The following is a 25519-nucleotide window of genomic DNA, read 5'->3' on the forward strand; positions in this document are numbered from 1 at the left end:
ATGACTTGATATCATTCATATGTTTGATAGATATGTTTGACAGATATTTGACAGACAAGTCATTTACAACAGTTTAAATAAGGGCAGTCTTCTTCTTCTGGTAAATACCAGAAAGTTTTTGGCACAAGATAATTCTTTGGTTGTTCCTACCCAGAGCGCACAGCTTTGCAGACTGTCGTCTACATGTTCTAGCTGTGTACTGCCTCTAGGGGGCAGTGTCAAAAATCTGTGGAACACGTCCGTGTTTCTCTTGCTGCTTTTTTGATCTTTGATTGTTTTTGAGCTTCTCTACTTTGTCGCGGAGTCTGTAGCTCCCTTTTCTGTTAAGGACCACTTTTCAACCAGTAGTGGTGTGCAATACTGCAAGATTTGGTATTGATCCGATGCCAAGTAAATACATGGCCAGTATCACAGGTGATACCGATACTTTTGAATAATTCTGAAGAATTTTCATGAAGTTGAACTGGTTTGTGATTTTTTTCCTTTGGATCATTAATTAGTTAAAACCCAGGAAAGAAGTGGGCAAAGTTTACAGGGAAATAGAAAATATTTTATCAAAATAAATGTTATTGTTCTGAAACAATAGAAAATTAACAAAACAATTTTCCCCATACATTGATGTCTGGATTTTTTTTCTCTTACGTAAATGAAGTATACAAAATCATCCCTCAAGAACAAATGCAAACTTTTTTCAGGTAGAGTATTCAGAAAGTATAATAAAAAAATTAATAAAAAATATTGACTAATTTTCTGGATTTTTTCTTAAATAAACAAGCTGTACAAAAAAAGAATTTGCTTTAAATGTTTTATAGCAAATTCATTTTTTTCCCAAGTAAAATATATTATGTGTCACTTGATGGTATAAAGTCAAAACACTACGGGGAGGGGAGGAGCAAAGTGTACCTGCTCTGTGCTGTGACAGGAGGGGCACTTAGACAGTCAGCTCGCATTTTTGATGAAACTTCAGCACTGCATACAGGAGAGAAACTGAAGCTAAAGTATCGATCTCATTACACTGGTATTGATCAATACCAATACCAATGTTGGTATCGATGTTATTGATATTTGGATCGATCTGCCCACCACTATCAACCAGTCTATGCACAGCTTTGTCAACACTAGGCTATGCACATGTTTGTTTGTTTGTTCTGTTTATTTGTTTGTTGCATGATTAAATGCAAGCAAATCTGCATAGTTTGCATGCAAATCATCCTTTACTATGTAGACATACATGGAAACAAAGACAGTACTAAGAATTGTGCTTGAGATGCACCTTGCAGGGGGAAAACTAAAAGCCTTTGGCTAAAAGCTGAGCTGCTTGGTTCTGTGGAGGCATTTTCCCATTAAAAGGGAGTTCTTCCTCCCTGCCACTAAAAAATGGTTTAAAAAAATGGACTAGTTCTTATATAGTGCTTTTCTACTCTCGAAGCACTTATACAACACTTTTTGCTCACAGCAGATCACCTAATCGTTGGGGCTTTCTCTAGTATATTTACATAGCACACCTGTGAACTGGCACTATATAAATAAAACAGACCTCACAAGCTTTTTGAACATTCATATTTACTCTAGTTTAATTAAAAAAGTCTATTGTGTAAAATTTTGTTATGTATTAGATGTTCTAATGTTACTGAACTTTTTTGACAGTTCTTTGATCTTTAACACCTCAGATATCAGATATCAAAATAGTTACATGCTGCTATGTTGACCACATATTATCATTTTTATGCTGTTTATGCTGTTAACTGTTCTTTCAGCTGTTGCTCAGTGTGAGTCACATGAAGTACTGTGTGTGAATCTGGCAAATATTTTAAAGGCAGACACAAATTTAAAAATGTATAAAAGCAAAATTATGAAAGTAAAACAACTAAGAATCACTTTTATCTGCTTCATCCGGTTATAAGCAGATTTCTTCACTTCACTTCTTCATTTCACTCCACAGAAATCTGTATAGTTTTCATCTTTGTAGTGCTTCACAATTCTTCCTGTTAAGAACAGCAAAGAAGGTGACATGTAAACCTGCACTTGATCCATGCTGATAGCTCTCATGGCTTTGTTCACAGACACTGTATGAAAACCAGACTTCAAAAAAGTGTATGAAAATTATCTTTGTGTGGCAAAGTTTTACAGTTTGACTCCTGAAACTGCAAGGCTTTATTCAAGGACAATGCCAAAATATAACCTCAGAAAGTTTGTGTACATCAGTTGAGAATCTATATTGCAATGTGGTCTTGAACAAAAATCAGAAACAAAACCCTTGTAGTTCATTAAACTTCACATTAGATTAATAAAGCTGTGACACCATGAGTACAATGGGTTGCTGGGTTGATGACTGGACTGTTATGGTGTCACCACAGAGAGTAGCATTCAAACTGATATTTTACTCAGTAAAACAACAATAATGAATGAATGAATGAACAATTAATAAACTCTTAGTTTATGTGTTTAATTATCTTTATTTAGCTCTTCATTTATGTGTATATGTCACGGTTGGGTGGTGTGGCGAGCAGAGTGGACCCAAAAGCAGAACTCCAAAACGGGACTGAATGTAGGTGAAGATTTATTTACAAGATAATCCAAAATATACAGAACTGAGGTAACTTAATATAACTGAAGGAACGGTCAGGTGGCAGCCTGGAACAAAACCACACCTCCATGAGGGAGGACGCGACAAGGAACAGAAGGAAATGCAGACAATAAATACACCGGGAATGACGAGGGAAAACAGGAAACAGCTGGGGAGAACAGGTGGACAAAATCATACTAATGAAACACAGGAAGCAAAACTCCACACAACACACAAGGAACGTAAGACTGTCAAAATAAAACAGGAACACCAAACGAGGTACACGCAGACTTAACACAGGGGGCTGGCACAGAGGAAAATTAAACATGGACCACAGAACAGGGAAAAATACAGAAACACAGACACAGGGGAGACAGGAACAGAGGGAACTAGAAAACCACAACTGATAAGGCCAGAACTAAGATGAATAAGGAAAATCAAAACAAAAAACAACCTGAGAAAACGGAAACCATATCAAGAAAACATAAAACACTGGGCCACCGGCCCAGGACATGACAGTATAATCCTGTCTTTGCCTTTTCCTTTGTCAATTTGCTGTGTTACCTACCTCCTTTTCTCTTTTCCTTGTTTCCTTCTGGTGTCTAATTTCAGTTTTCGAATTTTGTATCCATATTATTTGTATGTATAAGAGTATCTTACCACATTCTTGTGGCACTAGTTTGTTATATTTTGCTATAAAATAATGTACTCTTCAGTGTTCTGTTCAGGCTGCCTTCATGGTGACCTACTTTTTATTGCATAAGAACATTACCTCAAAATCATAACCAGTTTAAATAAAATAGACTTGCTTGATCTACATTATAACCTCAAGTTTAAAAAAAATAAATAAATAAGTAGAACAAGCAAGAAATTTAAATTTGTGTTCATTATGGGCGCTATAGGGCAGCACGTGGGATGGTGGTTAGCACAGCTGCTTCACAGCAAGAAAGTCCTGGGTTTGAATCCACCATCTGGCTGAGGCCTTTCTGCATGCTCTCCCTGTGTTTGTGTAGGTTCTCTCCAGGTGCTCCAGCTTCCTGCCACAGGCAAAACAAACATACAGTCAGTGGGTCAGGTTAACTAGTGATTCTAAACTGGCCCTAGGTGTTGTCTATCTCTCTGTGTTAGCCCTGTGATAAACTGGTGACCTGTCCAGGGTCTTGCACTATGGCAGCTGGGCTATAGGCTCCAGCCCCCCTGCGACCCTGAATATGGTAAGCAGAATAAAATGGATGGATTGCGTCCACTGTGGCATTTAATAATGCAACAATAACAACAATATTTTTGGCTCACGGCTAAAGGAAGTTTGGCCAGCCGACACTGTCCACTATTGAAGGTAAATAAGGAATAATGCATGCCTGTCATGGGCCCTGGGTCTTGGACCCGGGGTTTAAGTTTTGATCTTTGGAACATTTTTGGATTAAAAAAAATTCTATACCCTTTTATTTAAAAACAGAACACATATGATCTGATTATGATTGTAGCCACCATTTTGTTTTTCAAAATGGATGCCATAAAAAACAAACAAACAAACAAACAAAAAATCTCCTACATTTCAAATCTTTCAAGATTGCTAGGGCATACATTAGCTCAAATGTTTTATATTTACTAGTGGAAAAATGACAGTTATTATATTATTATTTTCAAAATGTAAAAAAAAACCCAACTACCAAAATAACTGTCAAAAATGCAGATTTTTCAGCAATCAGGATGGGGAACTGATGGCGCTCCAGAGTTTTGCCACTTTCCCACTACTACCCACTCGAGTCATTAACTCACCTGGACCCAGGTACTTTTTTAGTACCTACTCAGCCAGGGTTGAGCTGAATTGAGCTGAAAATGTGACAGAATCAACAGAATGCATACCACAGATTGGCCAGGCACTGACAACACTAGATGAGTCATGAGAGTGACTCTTTCACAAGCATTAAACCTATCATTTTTGAACCCTGGGGAAACGGCTACACACTAACTAACACAGACGTTTTTGTGCTTGGTGGCTGACGAGAGAATCCACAGGGAGCTAGACGGAGTGACCGTTTGTGTTTGTGTCACATGCAAATGATGTCACTGGACGTTCAGACCATGTTGCTGAAGTGGTACTCAATTGTAATAGAAAATGAACAAAACTGAGTAGAGTAATGTAGAGTAGAGTCAAGTTGAGCCATGTAGATACAAGTGGAAAATAGGCATTTGGTGTCTGATGTGTGACCAATTGTTTAGAATGCTTTCAAAATTAACACAATAATTATTGTAAAATTTGTAATATTTAAAGTAATCTCATTCACATAAGATACACAGTGTTATTGTAATTGCAAGTATCATCTGTACATGATTAATTAAGAAGGGTAAATTTATAGTGCAAAATCATGGTTTTCTCAACCATGGAAACAAAAGCAAAAGCAATAACAGAATAACGTTTAACATCTGCCTTGGTTATATGTGTGGCAGCTGTCCCAGAAGTCGCCTGGACCATTCATGGAATTTTGTGCATTTGGTGCACAAGGAGTCAAGGTTAGACATAGCATTGCCCAATGGCCATGTCAGACCAGCTGCTGGTCTGTTTGGGTCATTGATACTATCTCCACCAATCGCAGTTAGGGGTTCACACATGCAGAAAACAAGCTGAAGCAACCCTCACTAATATTTTTTTCTGACAGTTAGTAGCCTACTTTCACATTGAAGGAAGTGTTTGTGATGATAAAGAGGATCTTCTTCAAGTGTGGAAAATGCAGCAGAAAGGTACAGTGCCTTGCGAAAGTATTCGGCCCCCTTGAACTTTTCAACCTTTTGCCACATTTCAGGCTACAAACATAAAGATATCAAATTTTAATTTTTTGTGAAGAATCAACAACAAGTGGGACACAATCGTGAAGTGGAATGAAATTTATTGGATGTGTCAAACTTTTTTAACAAATAAAAAACTGAAAAGTGGGGCATGCAATATTATTCGCCCCCCCTTGCGTTAATACTTTGTAGCGCCACCTTTTGCTGCAATTACAGCTGCAAGTCCCTTGGGGTATGTCTCTATCAGTTTTGCACATCGAGAGACTGAAATTCTTGCCCATTCTTCTTTGCAAAACAGCTCGAGCTCAGTGAGGTTGGATGGAGAGCGTTTGTGAACAGCAGTCTTCAGCTCTTTCCACAGATCCTTGATTGGATTCAGGTCTGGACTTTGACTTGGCCATTCCAACACCTGGATACGTTTATTTGTGAACCATTCCATTGTAGATTTGGCTTTATGTTTCGGATCATTGTCTTGTTGGAAGATAAATCTCCGTCCCAGTCTCAGGTCTCTTGCAGACTCCAACAGGTTTTCTTCCAGAATGGTCCTGTATTTGGCCCCATCCATCTTCCCATCAATTTTGACCATCTTCCCTGTCCCTGCTGACGAAAAGCAGGCCCAAACCATGATGCTGCCACCACCATGTTTGACAGTGGGGATGGTGTGTTCAGGGTGATGAGCTGTGTTGCTTTTTTCGCCAAACATATCGTTTTGCATTGTGGCCAAACAGTTCGATTTTGGTTTCATCTGACCAGAGCACCTTCTTCCACATGTTTGGTGTGTCTCCCAGGTGGCTTGTGGCAAACTTTAAACAAGACTTTTTATGGATATCTTTGAGAAATGGCTTTCTTCTTGCCACTCTTCCATAAAGGCCAGATTTGTGCAGTGTACGACTGATTGTCGTCCTATGGAGAGACTCTCCCACCTCAGCTGTAGATCTCTGCAGTTCATCCAGAGTGATCATGGGCCTCTTGGCTGCATCTCTGATCAGTCTTCTCCTTGTTTGAGATGAAAGTTTAGAGGGATGGCCGGGTCTTGGTAGATTTGCAGTGGTCTGATACTCCTTCCATTTCAATATGATTGCTTGCACAGTGCTCCTTGAGATGTTTAAAGCTTGGGAAATGTTTTTGTATCCAGCTTTGAAGTTCTCCACAACAGTATCTCAGACCTGCCTGGTGTGTTCCTTGGTCTTCATGATGCTCTCTGCGCTTTGAACAGAACCCTGAGACTATCACAGAGCAGGTGCATTTATACGGAGACTTGATTACACACAGGTGGATTCTATTTATCATCATCAGTCATTTGGGACAACATTGGATCATTCAGAGATCCTCACTGAACTTCTGGAGTGAGTTTGCTGCACTGAAAGTAAAGGGGCCGAATAATATTGCACGCCCCACTTTTCATTGTTTTATTTGTTAAAAAAGTTTGACACAGCCAATAAATTTCATTCCACTTCACGATTGTGTCCCACTTGTTGTTGATTCTTCACAAAAAATTAAAATTTTATATGTTTATGTTTGAAGCCTGAAATGTGGCAAAAGGTTGAAAAGTTCAAGGGGGCCGAATACTTTCGCAAGGCACTGTACAACCACAGTGTTTCATTCATATTTCTGACTTTTTTATTTTTATGAAGTGTGCACCTGTATTTTCACACTCCGTTTCAGAGAAGGAACAGTCTCTAAACTTTTTATTGCACCTTTTGTGGAATGGTAAATGGTAAATGGACTAGTTCTTATATAGCGCTTTTCTACTCAGTATGAGCACTCAAAGCGCTTATACAACAATGCAATGCAATGAATCAGCATTTATGTGGTGCCTTTCTAATGTCACTGATCACTCAGAGTGCTTTGTAAAAGTGTAATATGTTAAAATTTAATTGCAACATGTCATTTCCTCGTTTGATTCTTCTGTAACAGTGCCCAAAACATCAACCTAGTCATAGTCTATCCCTTTCCTTATTTGGGTTTAGAATCAAAGTGATAACACATTTAGTCATACTTGTTGGCTTCTTTCTGAATGCTTTATTGAACCAACCTTAACCAAAAAAGGAAACAATTGTTCACCAAAAAATTTATAACTAAGAGATGCCATTAAAACGAAATTCTTTTTAGCTTTTAATCTCTAATTGCTTTCATGATCTCTTCAGGGGAATGCTATATATGTTTTCTGAAGATATAACTTTACAGTGGCTAGTTGATGCTATTAATCAACCGACTGCTGCTAACCGACTGTTGACTGCTGTACAAAAAAGTGTTTGGGCCTCTATAGATAGTTTCCCCCTTCACAAGATGGATTTTTTTTATAACTCATTCATCTGAATGCTGGAATTATAGACTGTTTTAAAATATGACAAAAGTGACCATATTTTGATAAGAGGGTGATAAGGAAGCTAAACTCAAATATCTTCTAAAGTCTAAGAATGATAAAGGATCATCTTCATGTGTGACCATCATCATCTGTTTTATTTTTCAACATACATTGAACATCAAAGTAACAAAATAATGGTCAAACTGACACATAGACATACATGAAGATAAATGTAGGCCAAAGGAGAGTCAAGAGCTTAAGTAACATAAAGCAGCATACAGACTGGAATTATTTAAGCTACATGTGAAAGACAATGAAAATGAGTGCTGGCTTTATATCATCAAAATTTTAAAGTTATCCAACACAGCTTCCATTTTTAACACTTTTTAAAAATTACCGTAATGTCCAATTTCATTCAGTTAAATGATAGTATACTGTAGCAATCCCCGATAACTGACCAAACCTGTTTAGCAAGGATTTTATCCTGAACAAGCCAAAAAACATAAAAAGAGAATAAAGTAAATATAATGCAGTGTGTGCAACGTGGACGAAGAAATAAGAGGGTACGATAGAAACGGTTTTCTTTAAAAGTATACATTCATTAAACACACATAAGGCAGATAGGAGTGGGGCTACAGGCTTTGGCATCAATTCACATCACGATGTGGAGGTCCTCTGCAGCAGAAAGAAATGATAATGAGCAAAGAGCTTTCCAAGCTTCACAATATATGGCAGAGATCTTAATGATCCTCCACCATTCACAAGGCTGAGCTGATAATATTCATGAGTATACAAGGCAGCATAATGGTCTGAAGCACAACTCCTTATTAGAAATGAGAATTCCTTATGTCAACACTTCTCCCAGTAACACAGGGATATTTAGCATTTGTGGAAGATTGTTCAGTGGTCCTTATTCCAAGAGGGCTGTCACTTTAAGCCCCTGTCTCTGTATGCCTCTGCCCTGCTGTAGCATCCTTATGAAACAGAAAAGCAGTCAGTCCTTTCAACTTTGAGATAATAATGACTCCACTGTTTTGTTTCCTTGTGGAAGAAAGCAAAACAAAAAGTTCCCTCTTGTGAATGGATGGATGTCACAATGTTAAGTCTGTCATATTCTGTAGTGTAGATTTGAGCACAGGCTTCCATTAGACAGAGACCTCAGGCCCTGGATAGGATTCCCCACCACACCAGAAGTCCTCTGGCTGAGGGATTTCTAAGAGCCACACCTCCTCTTCTTTCTCCTTTTCTCCCTGCTGTTCCTGATGACCTTTTACATCAGTTTCAGTTTCTAATGCACTTTGCAGGACTTTGTAATAGTGACAGTCCCGCCCATCATCTGGATTGTATGGAGGTGCCAAGATATCCAGAAAGGCGGCGGGCCCATCCACCGCATAGATCTGATGTAGGTTATTGCGCACAGGAGTAAGGAGACATGGCCCGCTGTTTTCCGAGTACTCAACAACTGAGCCGAGCATGGCACGCCACACGGAGGCCATCTGCAGAGGGGCTAATGGGGGATCAAACACAGGTGGGACGGTGCTTACAGTCAGGTTTTTCTCCAGCTTGTCACAGCAGCGGACGTTCACCGTTCCATAGAGAACCTGGACCACAGACAGGACAGAGGGAGCAAGAAGAATGGAAACTAGTATCTTGCTGGCAAAGGCATTCAATCATGAAATGGTTGTATACTGCAATATGCATATGTAAGGATGGCAATTTTCCATTTATTTTAAAGTGATTATTTCTCAGAAATAAATAAAAATTTACCTGGACTTGGTATTTCTCAACAAAAGAACATCTTATATTTAAAAAGGACAATTCATCTGCAGTTTCTAATAATTAATACTCAAAAGACTTTGCCACACAGGTGAACTGAATCTTATATTTTACCTGTGAGACACAGCTATGACACACTGCTTCCAAGTAAAATGATCCCTTTACATCACTGTGATAATGGAAATCATGACGTACTAGGAAATTTTTTTCATATATTCAGGTCTCTTTATTACTAATGTCTGAATGGATTATAATGCAAAAGAAAGTTTTAAAATGCAGAGTCCTTACTGCTTCCACAATAATCAAGAGGGTAAATAGCAGCCTGGTGCTGCTAATCAAATGCACTTGATTAATTGCTTATCAGCAATTGTGACTAATAAAATCTTAGAAAATGATTAAAGTTATTGCTGCTAAAGGCGGTCCTACAAGCTACTGATTCATGGGGTGTACTTAGTTTTTCACAGAAGTCTTGTGAAAACTTTTTCATGTGAGTATAGTTTATTGGTATGATTTTATGTACTGGGAGATATATGTCCTTTCATACACAATTTCTTATACACAAAGCCCTCAACCATCTAACAAAAAAAGTTTACTGGCCTTTCTTATCAAACAAATTATTGCATTCTGACATTTCTACTAGAAGGCAACAATACAACCAAATCATTTGTACCCACAGCCACCAGGCTTTTCAATTCTCATACAAATAGCAGATGAGCTATGTTAAATACATGATAGTTATTGTTATTCACATTTTTCCTAATTGTAGTTTCATAAACTTTATCATTAACAACAAAACTGAGGCCTGCAGAATTGGGAGCTGTAACTCTTGGGCTTTTGACCATGAGGTGAATTTGCTAGGATATCTGCTTCTTTGAAAATGACTGCATTGTGTTAGCACACACCTGAATGCTCAAAACCAACAAAATACCAAAACGCCTGCTTTTATAGAAGAGCTCACATTCACTGATAATCAGTTAATCAAGTACATTTGAGCTTCAGCTGTCTACTTGGCTACTACTTATCCTCTTAATTCCTATGGAAGCAATAAGGGTGTACTTAGTTTTTCACAAGACTGTGAAAACTTTCTTTGTCACATGACTATATTTGGCCCACCAACTGTGGCCCTTAGTGAAGATGAATTTGACACCCCTGGCCTGGAAGTGCCAGGGGGTGCAGAGCAAGATGTATTTCTTTCTATTCCTTTTGTCATAAAAGAGCTTTATCAATTTTCTTCCACTTTTCTGTGTTTAAAGTGCTGTATGACTACACCCACAAACACCAATTATTTTTAATACATTAGGCCCACAACTAAGTGCAGCCCAAAGGCCTCCTAGCAGGTGAATGGGCCCTTGTCTGATGCTTACAGTGGTAGCAAACATGTTGGGTCCATGGCCTTTCAAAATCAGAATATTTGCTGTAATACAGTATCCCTATCAGCAAATGTAGATAAATACAGAATACAAAATATATTTAAAATGTATTTAAATGTGTGGCATAACCATAATGATTTAGCCTGACCCTCTGTGATTTTGAGTGCAAAGAAAGTGAAAAGTGTGTTATGCATTAGATTTTATGACTCAGATTCTTATTGAGTCATAAAGCTGTTTTCTGGTTGGCTTCAGCAAGTTTAAATTAATTTCGCAACGTCAACACATGGGTGTAAAGACCTTGAGCATCCCATTCATCCCCGGGTGGTCGTGCAGCGGTATGGAGGCGCCCGTCCTTAGTAGAAACACCCCCATACTGAACACCTCCGTCTCGCAAATGTGCATGTAGGTGACCGGGGGGCTGTGGAGTCTTGCTGCCCCAGAGCTCGCTTTGGTTTTCCGAGGAGTAATTTTCAGGTCGGCAGCCCTGACGGCAGTCAATAAGGAGATTAGTTCATTGAGTTTGTCCTCAACGACTTCATTATCCCCGTTGGCAGACGACTTCAAGCCTTTGAATGTCGTATAGGCTTGTTTCGCTATTTTCTGGATGAGAGGAGTTTTATTGTCCCGCTGCATTCTGGTGGAGAAAACCAGAACAAACGAAGAAAAAAAAACAACCCAAAACAAAACAAGAAAGAAAGAAAAACTACCGTTATCGGCGTCTTTCTTGGACTATTTCCACCGCACGAAAACCTTGTTGAAATGCCGTCCTACAATGTCAACAAAAGTCCTGTCGGTCGGTCCACGCTCCCAGCTGATAAAAATGCGACTTCTATTTTATTTTATTTTTTTAAAAAAGCAATTCATGGTGAAAATATATCATTTCAGCCCCAGATACGAGCCTCCCTCCAGTCATTCTCCGCTGTGTCGCCTCCTCGTCCTCACTCAAAGAGCCTGCGTATGGAACAAAAGGCAACATGGGATATGAAGTTTTATCAGAAAATATTATAATAGTCTTATTCATGTTAACGTAAACAATGAATCACTGCTCCATTGGATCTTATTTAATAGAAACTGAGATGCTATTGTGGAAGACGAATACATGTACAAATTAACCAGAGACAATTAAAATTAGCCTTGTATTTCAATGACACTACATTTCCCAGAGGCCCCGAGGATGCAACAGAGTTGCAGAGGAGAAGGCCAGACAGGCCATTGAACTTTTTGTACTCCCCCGCATCACATCCTCCATCACTGTTTCTTGCTCCATCACTGAGTTCAGCTTTATATAAGTTTTATCTCCTTATAAACTCACATAACACTACCAGTTTCTCATGTTGCCCCTTGGGAAAATGAATTGCCCAACCCATGGTCTGGAGGGATGGGTCACCGAAAGTCAATACAAAAAGCTCTATGAATAAATTCTTTGATGAGGATGAAAATGATACAAATCATATGCTCAGTCCTTCACAGGCACCAGGGCCCTATACTACAAAGCGAGTTCAACATACTCTATCTTTCATTACCTGGATTCACTTATACCCTAACACTGGCAATCAGGCCCCGTTCCAGGAAGCATATTCAACAAGCTCTGAGTTCAAAAACAAACTCGGAGTTGATCAACACTGAGATCAAAATATGAGTTCCAGAACAGCTGATCAGAGGTTGTACTATCAACTCTATTCGGCCTGAGTGAGGAAAGAAAGCCATTATGAATGGAGGATTCACCATGGCAACGGTGAATCCAGTGTGGGGCATGACGGTTATTTTAATAACCAAGAGGGAAGAAAAGAGTCATTTTAATCAGCTTGGGCCACTCTGTCATCTTCATAGACAGGATAAAAGTTTGATATAAAATATATATTTTCATTTATAATGTCTGCTGTCATCATTTACACAACTTGGATTTTCATCAGATGAAGCTGAATCCTAATTTAAAATTTTTTTTATTTTTATTTTTATTTAATTATTCATCTCTAACCTGACAGGACTAGATGCAGGAGGCAGAAACTGAAGAAACTGGACCCAGTTTACTGACGGACCTGTGATATTAGTGACCCAGACAGCAGCAGACCTTTGGGACAACTCTGCCCTCAGGTCAGTTTTTTATTAAATAGAAACTGTTTTTGCTGCAGTTTATGACTATTTGAATAATTATTTTACTGATGGAATAGCAAGCTGCTTTTTTTTTTTCTTAAATAGAGAATGTCATTATTTCTACCATTAATGGATAAAAATGTGTAATGAGAATTAGACAAAAACTGCTTTAATGTTCCCAGTTTAACTATTTCTAATCTAATCTAATGTCAGCTTAACTAATAGGTGACCCCCCTCTGACAGCCACAGCAGAGATGTGGCTGTCAGTTACTGTTAAAAGTCAGAGTTCAGTCATAGTTTCATATGAACTGAAAACATGCAGGGCAGCTTTCCAAGTCTGGAATGAATGTAAAGGTTAATTAATGTAGGCAAACGTTATAACAAATGTCTCAGCTTTTATTATTTTAAATATTTAAGTGCAGTTTGATCCCATCAGGTGGATCCAACGAATCACCTAAATCACCAATTTAGGTGATTTTCAGTGTCGAGATTCATACTCTGAATTTCAGACATCATGACTTTCAAAATGTTGACACCATTTAAGTCACTTTAAAAACATTTTGTTCAGTTTTCAAGTCAAATTATTTCAGCCTCATCTTAACTCAGCCATTCACATCATCTCCAAGAGCCAGACATTTTTCCATCAGGACAACCTTTTTCAACACGACAAATGATTGATCATTGATCTGTGTGTTCTGCGTCTAAAGCTTTATACAGATAACTTTGATTTAAACAGAGATGCTACAGTAACGTACATTAAATATTGTATCTGACTGACAGCTGCAGCTGGGCTGCACAGAAAATGATCCCTATGAGTGCCACCTACTCCAGAGACTTATCAAATTTATGAAGAACATAAAAATATACTAGTAAAATGGATCACTTTTAAAAAACGATATGCAATTAATAGATTGCTAACAGCTCATTAAAATAAACATTTTAATTCCAGTTTTGGAGTGCAGGGGACACTCCTGAAGACCTTCTATGACTCTGTGGTGGCATCAGCCATCTTCTATGCAGCAGTATGTTGGAGCAGCAGCTTGTCTACAGCTGAGAGGAAGAGGATAGACAAGCTCATCAGGAAAGCCAGCTCTGTCCTAGGATGTCCTCTCGACTCAGTGCAGGTGGTGGGAGACAGAAGGACTCTGACCAAAATAACATCACTGATGGACAAGGTCTCCCATCCCATGCATGAAACTGTTGCTGAGCTGGAGAGCTCCTTCAGTGACAGACTGCTGCATCCTAAATGCACAAAGGAGCGTTACCGCAGATCCTTCCTCCCAGCAGCTGTAAGACTTTATAACCATCACTGCTCCCAACAAAAACCACAATAACCTACACAATGTAGGATAATATATAATATACTGTAAATAGTCCGGCCTGTTAAGGTTCAACACACAGGCACATCATGTACATTGTATATAGTGTTATTATTAGTAGTATTAAGGTTAATCTTGTTTGTTGATTTTATATATATTCTTTTCTTAATAGTGTAAATTATTATATCTTTATTTATATTTATAATAACTGCGGCTGCTGTTACACCCAAATTTCCCCTCTGTGGGACAATAAAGGCTGTTTCTTCTTCTTCTTCTTCTTCTTATTTTATTGCTGAGTGCGCTGTCAGTGCTGTTTATTTTTAAGGTGACGAGCTCTGAAACTTTAAACTGGATCCATTTAAAAATTTAAGCTTTACTTTCCCACATCCTAACAAAGGAGATTTGGATATCATTTCGATTTGTCCCAGATCAAAGTGAAATTATTGTGACTGATTGAATAGGTATTCTTGGTGTTTGTTCTGTCTTTCCAGCAGTGTCCACCCGATTTGAATGTTATCAGTCCATTAAATGGACGTTATTAACAATTATCAGTCCCAATGGACTGATAACATTCGAATCGGGTGGCCACCCAGTGTCAGAGAGACTGAATTTCTGAATTACCAATTGAATACATGCTCGTTCCTGTGCAACCTATAATCATGGCAAAGTGTGTGTAAGCCTGTAGCTGAAGTTGCTTTAACTTGCACTACCACCAGGATGTGATATTTTATTTAAAGCTAACAAGCTAGATGGCTGATGTGTATGTAAAATCGGGTCAGATTACACACACCCTGGACAATGTCTTTTTGGCACCCTCCCCTCTGGCAGGCTCAGGGTCATGAGGGCAAAGAGAGCTTCTTCCACAGAGCTGTAAAAGCTCTGCTGTAAGCCAGAGCATGGACTTGACGTTTTGTTTCTCACTGGAGTTTGCACTTCACATTGCACCTCACCCTCATCCACACTTTATGGACATTTAGGCCTGTATTCTCATTTTTGTTGCTATTTATATTTATATTTGTTGCTATTTTCTTGCTTCTGTTTTTGTGTCTTGTTCTTATTTAGATGCTTGGGAAATTATATCTCGTTTTCATTCACATGCTGCTGTGAAAAGAAAGGAGAGCTGTCAAACAGAATTTCGTTGCAGGGATAACAGACTCTTTGACAATAACAATAGATCATGTACAATGACAATAAAGAATTTCTAATTTCTAATTCTAATAAAAATGGCCTCCATACACCTAGTGTCATCTTTTGTTGTTGTTAAACAACAATCGTCATGTAGTATGGTTTAAATGGCTAAAAATCAACAGAAAGGTGGTAGAAAGTTGTTTGCTGGAAATTAAATATTGCACCCTGCTGGTTCTGCAAGTTAATGCAACTTCCTGCAATTTCAGCTTGCGTGTATATTTCACGCTGAAAGGGAAAGGGTGAACTGGACACGCTGGACACAGTTTGCATTTGATTCAGTGGTTTTAGTAAGATATGGCTTAACAAGCAGCACATATAAAACATATCCTGGTCAGGCTGAGGAACAGGCAACAGTGTTCCCCGCTTCCCAGCGTTCTACTATCTAACGTTCAAACTTCAGGATCGGACAAAGGAGTCAGGCAAGTGCAGGGGAGGTGGTGTATGCATAATGACAAGTGATGGTGTGTGGATGTGCAAGCAGTTTCAAAGGGGTGCTCTCCTGATCTTGAACACCTCATGATCAAATGCAGACCATATTATCTGCCTAGACAGTTTACAGTGTTCTATACCACTGTTTATATTCCCACACACACACCGACACCATGCGGGTACTTGACAAACTGTATGATGTTATTGACAGGCAGGAGCATTATAACTGGAGGTGGCTTTCATCATGGCTGGCAACTTCAATGAAGCCAACCTGAAGAAGGTTTTGCCGAAGTACCACCAGTGTGTAGACTTTCCAAGGTCCAAGGCTGTAACATCCTGGACCATGTTTACACCTCGTTCATACGTGCCTACCTCTGACCAGCCTTCAGCAAATTAGAGCACTCCTCAGTCTTGTTGCTACTTTACAAAAGTAAACACACGGAAAGCTCCTGGACTGGATAAAATCCCAGGTTGTGCTATCAAAGTATGCGCTCACAAACTAAAAGTCATATTCACGAACATATTTACCCTCCCCCCTGCTCTTGTCTGTAGTCTCCTCATGCTTCAAGAGGACCACCATCATCCCTATCCCTAAGAAACCTAATGTGAGCTGCCTTAATGATTTTGCCCAGTACCACTCACTTCAGTGCTTTCCGTGCTTTGAGGGTATAGTCAAAGCTCACATCACGTCTTCACTGCCTGCTACACTCAACCCCTTTCAGTTCCCCTATTAGGCCAAATAGATCCACAGATGATGCAATAACGCTCGCTCTGCACATCGCCCTGAACCATATGTGTTGATGCTGTTTCTTGACTACAGCTCCACTTTCAACACCAGACTTATGAAGCTTTGGGATTTTGGCATCAGTGTCTTCTTATGTCATTTTATGTGGACTTCCTGACAGGCAGACCAGAGGTGGTGCGGATTGGCAGTGTCACATCATCTGCACAAACATTCAGCACTATTGCCCCCCAAGGTTGTGTGCTCAGCCCCCTGCTGTACACCCTGTTCACCCACGATTGTACCGCCACACATAGCTTCAACACCAGCATAAAGTTTGCAGACAATGCCACCATCATCGCCTGCATTTTAGATGGAGTCTGCTTACAGAGCAGAGGTGAAAGCCTTGGCATCATGGTGTCGGAGCAACAACCTTCTGCCCAACGTCAGCAAGGCCAAGGAGCTCATCGTGGACTACAGGACACTGCAGGGTGGAGGGCACACCCCTATTCACATTGTGTGGACAGAGGTGGAGAGAGTCAGCTGTTTCAGGTTCCTGGGGATCAACATCAGTGAGGATCTGAGCTGGTCATATCATGTGGATGTGATCACAAAAGCAGTGAGACAGTGGCTCTTCTTTTTGTGGCGGTTGAGAAGGTTTAATGTGGACTCCAGAATACTCACCAACATCTATTGTTTCTGGCTGTATCATGACTGTATGGCAGTTGTAGTGCTCTGGATAGCAAGCAGTTACCATGGTGCTTTAACCTGGTAAGAAGTGAACCACCTACATAGTAGAGAAGAGGGTTAAACCTGAAGTTACCTAGATAAGCCAAAATCTTGCTTCGTAGGATAGGGTAGATCTCTGGAGCCTATACCAGCTGTCATAGGGCGAGAGGCAGGGTACACCCTGTAGAGGTTGCCAGCCTGTCGCAGGGTTAACACAGAGACAGACACCCATTCACACTCACACCTATGAGCAATTTAGAATCAGAATCAGAATCAGAATCAGAAGGTTTTTATTGCCATATGGGTGAACAGGTTCACAGCATTAGGAAATTGCTGCGGTACTTCGTGCTTACAGAAAAAAAAAAACAAATAAGTATAAAAACTATAAGACAATATACAAGTATACAAATTGCAAATATACAGAGATATTAGAGCTTACAAAATATACAGTGCAGAGACTAATTAAAAGATAAAAGAATGTAAACTATATTCCACTAATATGTACATCAGACAATCAGACAGGTGCATAGACATAGGGTCATCAGCGTTTGTGGAGGGTAGTGGTAACAGTCTTAGGGTAATTGTTCATGAGTCCAACAGCAGAGGGGAAGAAACTGTTAACCACCAGTCAATCACCAGTTAACCTAACCCCACTACCTGCATGTCTTTGGAAAAGACAGAAAGGTCCCAGCCAAGGTGAATTTGAACCTAGGCCCTTCTTGCTGTGAGGTAGCAGTGCTAAACACCACACCACTGTGCTGCCAGAAACTACAGTAAATTATAAAATATCCTATTGATCCATCCATCCATCCATCCATCTTCTTAAATACAAATTCAACTGAGTTTGGATGAGAGCATGCAAACTTCAAGCAAATCCCTCCAGGATTCTTTTGCTTTGAGGCAACAGTGCTAAGCAGAGTTCAGTGTTTCCTTTGCAGTCCTTTCTCTTAGGAAGGAAGATAATAACAAAGAATGGGGCTGAGCCAGCAGCATCACAAACACTTTGCACCTCATTGATTGCGTGTGCGATTAAACAGTTGACAGTTCTGTGTGGATTTAGGGCTGAGCTTCTTCTTGTGTATATTTTGTGTATGCATGTGTGTGTGTGTTTGACTCAGTGCATTTGTGTGTAAAGATTTGGGGGGGGGGGGGGGGGGGGGGCACAAAAAAAAGCACTATCCTCTTGAGAAATAATGAGACTAGATCACAGTGTGTATATACACACGTACAAGGATTTCAGTGTGGTTGACACAGCCACAGTGTTATTTATTTCTATCTGGGATCTGAGGGTCAGGCAGACTGGTAGACTAATAACTAATCATTTTGTTGTTTTTTTTCTCTCTGCTCTCAATGGATTATGACCACCAAGGACATAACAAATCCTCATCTTGTTAAAATAATGGCCTAAGTTTGTGGCATTCTGTATCAGGTAGTTTGAGAGCTCAAGGAGTTGAGTATTTTTTGCATTATCGCTGTGCATATTGCAGCTACAACTCAAGCGCCAAGGTTTATTGAGAACCTACACTGATACACATGCCAAATTGAAATTTGTAAAAGGGTGAGCTGAATGGCTTGAACTAAAGAAATGTGTGTGATCACCAAGGGGCTCTATCTACGCACTTCTTTTACTGATGAGGACCATGAGGAGTTAAATGTGCTACATGCAACAATCAGAATCACAGAATCAGAATTACTAGATAGCTAGCTTAATTACAACTTCAGTCTTTATGTATAAAGTTAGACTTTTTTTCTGCTGAATTTTTGCTAGCAAACAGCTGCAGTATACTAATTTGTGTGGAAGGCCAGCAGCATCAAAAGGAGGGACTCACATAATATCCATGCACATTCAGATGGCTTGGATCACAACACAAAGAGGCTTCAAATTCTCCGCATTAATATTTATCAACAAAGGCACAGCCAAACGATGTAGGGCATCAGGTTTGGTAATCTCAGGCTCATGCGTCTGCTCTTTGCAGATGATGTGGTCCTGGTGGTTTACACTGGGATGGTTTGCAGTTAAAAGAAGTGACTGGGATGAGAATTAGCACCCCCAGACTCAAGGTCATGGTTTTCAGCTAGAAAAGGGTAGATTGCCCACTGCATTGTGGGGATGAGTTGTTGATTTAAGCAGCAGAGTTAAAGTATCTCTGGGTCTTGTTCACAAATGAGGGAAGAATGAAGAAACAGACTGACAGATTGGTGCAGTATCTGCAGTGATGTAGACACTGCACAAGTCTGTTGAGAGAGAACAAAGCGGAAAGGCAAAGCTGATTTACAGGTTATCTACATCCTACCCTCTGGAAGGCTGGAAGCTGTTGGTTTACCCGTAGACACAGGGTCGGGAGCTCAAAGGATCTCAAAGTAGATTTTAAGTGGTCTGCATCAGAAGGAGTCAGTTGAGGTATTTAGGGCATGGAAGGAAATCTTCCAGAATGGAATTCAAGGCATCTCTTCTTGGATGGATGGATAAAATCTAGTTATCTAAGTTACAGGAAAGAACACAGGGATTTAACTTTGAGTCTGGCTTAGAACCACACTAAAAACATTAATGGCAATACTACAGTTTTAAATAAACTGAAATCCTCATTTCAAATGATCACAAACCTAATAATGACATTTTCAAGAAATTAACAAATATTGCAGTCAGTCCTCATCTCACCATCATGACTTTAAGTTGCATAAAACAATATTGTTTGAGTTATGTGTTCACTGGAGACAATGCAATAAAGACCCCTGTTTGTCTGAGATCTTATTTGCATTTGGTGCTGGTACTCACACATAAAGCCAACATTATTTCCTGGCTGTTTAAAATGTGCATGACTGACATTGCAGAGAAGTCAAGTAAGCTTCATCATGCCGTCGTCAGAGTCGCAGCCAAGGAACTCTGAATGGAGCAACTGATTCTTTTACTGTCTGCTATTTGCACAGTAATATATGCATGTTTGATACACATTTGGAGGATGCATTTATAATGTTTATATGTGCACACAGACATAAGTACAGGTGAATATCAGTATTAGTATACAAACTACACAATAAATGCAACTGAATAAGCATTTGCAAACACACGCACACACACATTCACACACACATTCCTCTGTCCTTTGGAATCAGCATATTGGGACAATGAGACAATGATAACAGCTGCATATGGATCACTTAGTGGCCTTTGTGTTCAGTCAATGCACAGCCTGTTCTCTGTCATCAGAGTTGTCATTATTTTGCAATGTGTTCCACTGTGAAGCACATGAGGAGTCTTTTATTTGTTGCCCCCTGTGGCCTCAGTGAATCAGGCCATCATTGAGAATGAAGCCAACGCTGCTGTCCATCAAAGAATTCTAACAACTGGGGCCAAACATGAAAATTCATTAGCATGCTGGAAAAAAAGTTCTGCATAACTTGCAGAAAAAGACAATGCACTGCTAATGTTTGTTCTTTCCAGCAAAAAGACGTCTCTTGAGACCAAGTTTTTCTGGGGAAAATCTTGGTCTATCAGGTCATCCATCAGTGAACTGTGAGACTTGTGTGAGCCAAGAGATGTGAAGATGCACAGTTTTACTGCTGGGGCTCTTGAAGCCCCCTCAAACCTTTTCACCTTATTTTAAGTATAAAACATATATGAAGTTTTTGCTTACATTCTATGTGATAAATGTTTTCTTTACTGGCCTTTGGAAAACAACAAAATACACAATATAATGTATGGATTTAATTATATGGCAGCTACTGTAGCCAACCCCTTTATATGCTATGATTTGAATGGCATTTTTCCTATTCTGAATAAATTAATACTCGTGTTTGAAAGCAAAAACCCTCACAATTTTAACTGAGCACAGAATTTACCAGTGATTACTACAGTAATGGTAGTTTGTGACTTTTTAAAATGATATTTTCTTTCCATCTACAGGAAACATACTTGTTGAATCATGTATAGCATACTGTTTTCATAAACCAAACAATCAACAAAATGTTTCCAAGCTATTGATGTTTTTAATGAATAAATAGGTGCATGTGGATTTTCTTTTTGGGTATTCACGAATGCTATTAGAGAGACCCAAGACCTTCATCCTATCCATAATGAATAAACACATTAAATCAAGTAAATCACAGTTACTTATCAAACATTTTTACAGGGACAACAAATGCAGAATACAAAATGTGCAGGAAAAGATTCTACTGACATGTTGGCATAGAATATATGAAAATCCTGTTAGAAATAAAAAGTAAACCTAACTACTGAAAATTAGTTGACAATTCAGTAAGTTATAATGATTAAAATGAATTAGAAGACATGGCAGCATCATAACAATGTAACAAAACAAAAGTTTTAAAATGCACCCTGGTACAAGTACAAATGTACAGGGGTTGGACAATGAAATTCTGACTGGTAAAAATAAAGAAAAAGGTCTCCCTCAGCCTTTGCAAAGTAAAGATTTTAGGGATTGGTGCTGGAAATTCAAAAATGTTTTCCTCTTGAAATCACAAAAAGGCTCTAACAATTACAGTACAGAGAACAGAATAATATTTCATTACCAGTAGTGGAAATCCTGCTACCTTAAAAAAAAACCTTGGTATAAAACATGAGGGAATATTTACAATATATAGAGGACTTTTTCTTTAATTGTCTAGTGTAAAACATTTATTAGAATAGTGAACAAATGCAAATTATATTTCAAATAATTTCTGATTCTACATACATTCTACATTTATTAAATTTCAACTCTGTAAATAGTATTCTGTAGCCTATTACATTTTAGCAGCAACCTTCCCAGTACCAGTCGTCACATTCTTGGCAGGTGGGTGAGTATATGTTATCTTGCCAGATGTCTGCACCACTGCATTGCTCACTGATGAAATGTATAGCACTGGAATTAAGTTAGATATGTGCACAGACTCACTGCAGACTCTTTCCCACAATGCTGTCATTTATTTATTTATTTATATATTTTAATTACGGGTTGCTTTAATTTTAGAACATCAGGGGCTGGATTGAGGTGGACACATAATGTTCCACTCTCGTTCCATCTTTTGGCTATGTGTGGTGCACATAGCCAAATTATTTAGCCTTGACTTGGACAAGCCTTTGACTTGGGTCCACTTAGAGGATGAAACCTTTCTATGCTGATGGGGGTGGTCTCTTCCAGAATAGCAATATCTCTAGGACAAGAGCGCTCACTGAATGGTCTCATGAGAATCAAAATGATCGACATCTTGGCTGGGGCCTTCAGTTACCACATCTCAACCACAGTTAACATCTATGGGAGATTTTAGGCCAGTGTGTTAGTGCTTATTAAAACACCAATTGAGGGAATAATTTTTTGTGTGTTGTGTTCCATCCCTACAGAAGAGTTCCAATGACTTGGAATAGTAATGTAGAGTGGAAGAAGAGCTGTGAGTGATTCAACACCTTTCTAAGACACTTGATGTTTTTTCTGTTAATTTGTTACCCCTGTATATGTTTATGTGACTACATTTAAATATAAAAATAGAACAAATATTTTAACAAATAAATCCTAAGAAAAAATTCTGTTTTGACTGCTGGGTTTTCTCTGTATTACTTTAGGGTCTTTACCCATAATACAAAGGCCCTTGAGGTGACAGTTGTGATTTGGTGCTATACATATAAAATTGAATTGAACTGAATTTGTGAATTTCTTAAAAAATAAAATTTTAACCACTAGAGAAAAAAATATTCATAACCATCTCAGAGACATATCTTCATGTTCAGCTGCTTTTAGTACTGCTGGTATTTGTTTCACTCTCCAATTGATTTTTCTGTGTTAACTTCAATAGTTACTTCCTCCAAACCATCAGTGTGTCTATTAGACCCCATTCCTACTAGACTGCTCAAAGAAGTGCTACCATTAATTAAAACTTCAATCTTAAATATGATCAATCTGTCTTTATTAGTTGGCTATGTACCATAGGCTTTTAAAGGTGGCAGTAATTAAATCATTACTTAAAAAGTCATCACTTGACCCAGCTGTCTTAGCCAATTATAGGCCAATCTCCAACCTTCCTTTTCTCTTGAAAATTCTTGAAAGAGTAGTTGTAAAACAGCTAACTGATCATCTGCAGAGGAATTTTTTTTTTTTTTTTTGAAGAGTTTCAGTCAGGTTTCAGAATTCATCACAGTACAGAAACAGCATTAGTGAAGGTTACAAATGATCTTCATATGGCCTCTGACAGTGGACTCATGTCTGTTCTTGTCCTACTAGACCTTGGTGCAGCTTTTGATACTGTTGACCATAATATTTTATTACAGAGATTAGAGCATCCCACCTCCATTTTACCTCAATGCACATTTTGATTACTTTTTGATCATTCTATTTATATCGTCATCTTGTACTATAGTGTAAGAGTAGTCATCAAAACATTTGACTGCTAGTTGTACCCTATATGATAATGCATGTGATAAACTTTGATTTGATTTGTTTTGAGCATGCCATAGGTATTAAAGGTACTGTGCTGCAGTGGTTTGTGTCATATCTATCTCATAGAGTCCAATTTGTTCACGTGCATGGGGAGTCTTCTTCACACAGTAAGGTTAATAATAGAGTTCCACAGGGTTCTGTGCTAGGACCAATTTTATTTACACTATACATGCTTCCTTTAGGCAGTATTATTAGAAAGCACTGCATATATTGTCATTGTTGTGCAGATGATACCCAGGTTTATCTATCCATGAATCCAGATGACACACATCAATTAGTTAAAGTGCAGGAATGTCTTAAAAACACAAAGGCCTGGATGAACTCTAATTCTCTGCTTCTAAACTCAGATAAAACTGAAATTCTTGTACTCAGCCACACAAATCAGAGAAACATGGTGTCTAACCAGATACTTATTCTGGACAGCACTACCTTGGCCTCCAGTAACACTGCGAAATCTTGGAGTCTTTTTTGACCAGGATATGTCCTTCAATGTACATACTAAGCACATATGTAAAACTGCTCATATTGGCTTCTCTTCATTGGCTCCCTGTTAAATCCAGAATACAATTTAAAATTCTTCTTATCACATACAATGTCTTGAATAATCAGGCCCCATCTTATCTTAAAGACCTTATAGTACCATATCACCCCAATAGAGCACTTTGCTCTCAGACTGCTGGCTTACTTGTGGTTCCTAGGATGCTTAAGAGTAGAATGGGAGGCAAAGCCTTCAGCTTTCAGGCCCCTCTTATGTGGAACCAGCTCCCAGCTTGATCTGGTAGACAGAGACCCTCTCAAATTTTTAAGATTAGGCTTAAAACTTTCCTTTTTGATCAAACTTATAGTTAGGGCTGGATCAGGGACCCTGAACCATCCCTTTGTTATGCTGCAATAGGCCTAGGCTGCTTTCATTCACCTCTTTTTATTCTGTTTATACCCCACTTTGCATTTAATCATTAGTTATTCATTTTTGGCTTTCTTCTTTTGTCATGCCTCTCTTCGCTCAGCCCCAACCGGTCACCGCAAATGAGCCTGGTTCTGCCTGAGGTTTCTTCCTGTCAAAAGGGAGTTTTTCCTTTCCCACTGTCGCCAAGTGCTTACTCAGAGGGGGTTGTAGGGTCTTTACCTTACAATATAAAGTGCCTTGAGGTGACTGTTGCGACTTGGCACTATATATAAAATTTCTTTTCATTTCATTGCAGCCAGTTAGCAATACTTTTACTGCGTCATTTATCAACCTGTCTTTTACACACACACACACACACACACGGCATGGACACAGATGTACGCACACACACACAGTGTTCTCTGTGCCTTTCACACTTCGGCTGTAGACCCTGACCACCCAACTGAGATTTAGCGATTAGGAGTGATGACATGGAAAGCTACACACTGACAAAGACATACACAAAACACACAAACAGGAAAATTACTTATATATCATAACTTATTAATTATTATTTAATAGATCAATATAGGCAGCAAAGTGAGGCAATGGTTGTGCCTGCATGAGCTCTCTCCAGATACTTCAGCTTCCTCCCATAGACATCCATCCATCCATCCATTTCTTTCCGCTTATCCAATTCTGCATCATGATACCATGATAGAGACGTGGTGAGAATTTATGTTAGCTATCAGAACGGATCGCTATCATTACAGTTTGCAAACAGGTGCGGTCATGACACCCCCCCCCCCACACACACACAGCCTAGTTCTGGCTAGAACCCTGTGTAATTCATCTTATATTTTAGTAGCACACACAGACACACATAGACTTCATAATAACCATTATTATGAACCT

General features: G+C 39.0%; 1 protein-coding gene across 1 annotated transcript; it reads right to left on the bottom strand.

Moving 5' to 3' along the window:
- Nucleotides 1-7863: 7863 nt before the first annotated feature.
- adoa (2-aminoethanethiol (cysteamine) dioxygenase a) lies at nucleotides 7864-11440 on the bottom strand. The gene is made up of 2 exons (XM_030754258.1): nucleotides 11105-11440; nucleotides 7864-9262 (listed from the first exon to the last, which is right to left on the bottom strand). Exons 1-2 carry the CDS (start codon nucleotides 11438-11440, stop codon nucleotides 8807-8809), a joined length of 792 nt encoding a protein of 263 aa, XP_030610118.1. The 3' UTR covers nucleotides 7864-8806.
- Nucleotides 11441-25519: the final 14079 nt, after the last annotated feature.

Source organism: Archocentrus centrarchus, chromosome 19 (assembly GCF_007364275.1).
Source record: "Archocentrus centrarchus isolate MPI-CPG fArcCen1 chromosome 19, fArcCen1, whole genome shotgun sequence".
In the NCBI taxonomy this organism is placed as follows: Eukaryota; Metazoa; Chordata; class Actinopteri; order Cichliformes; family Cichlidae; genus Archocentrus; species Archocentrus centrarchus.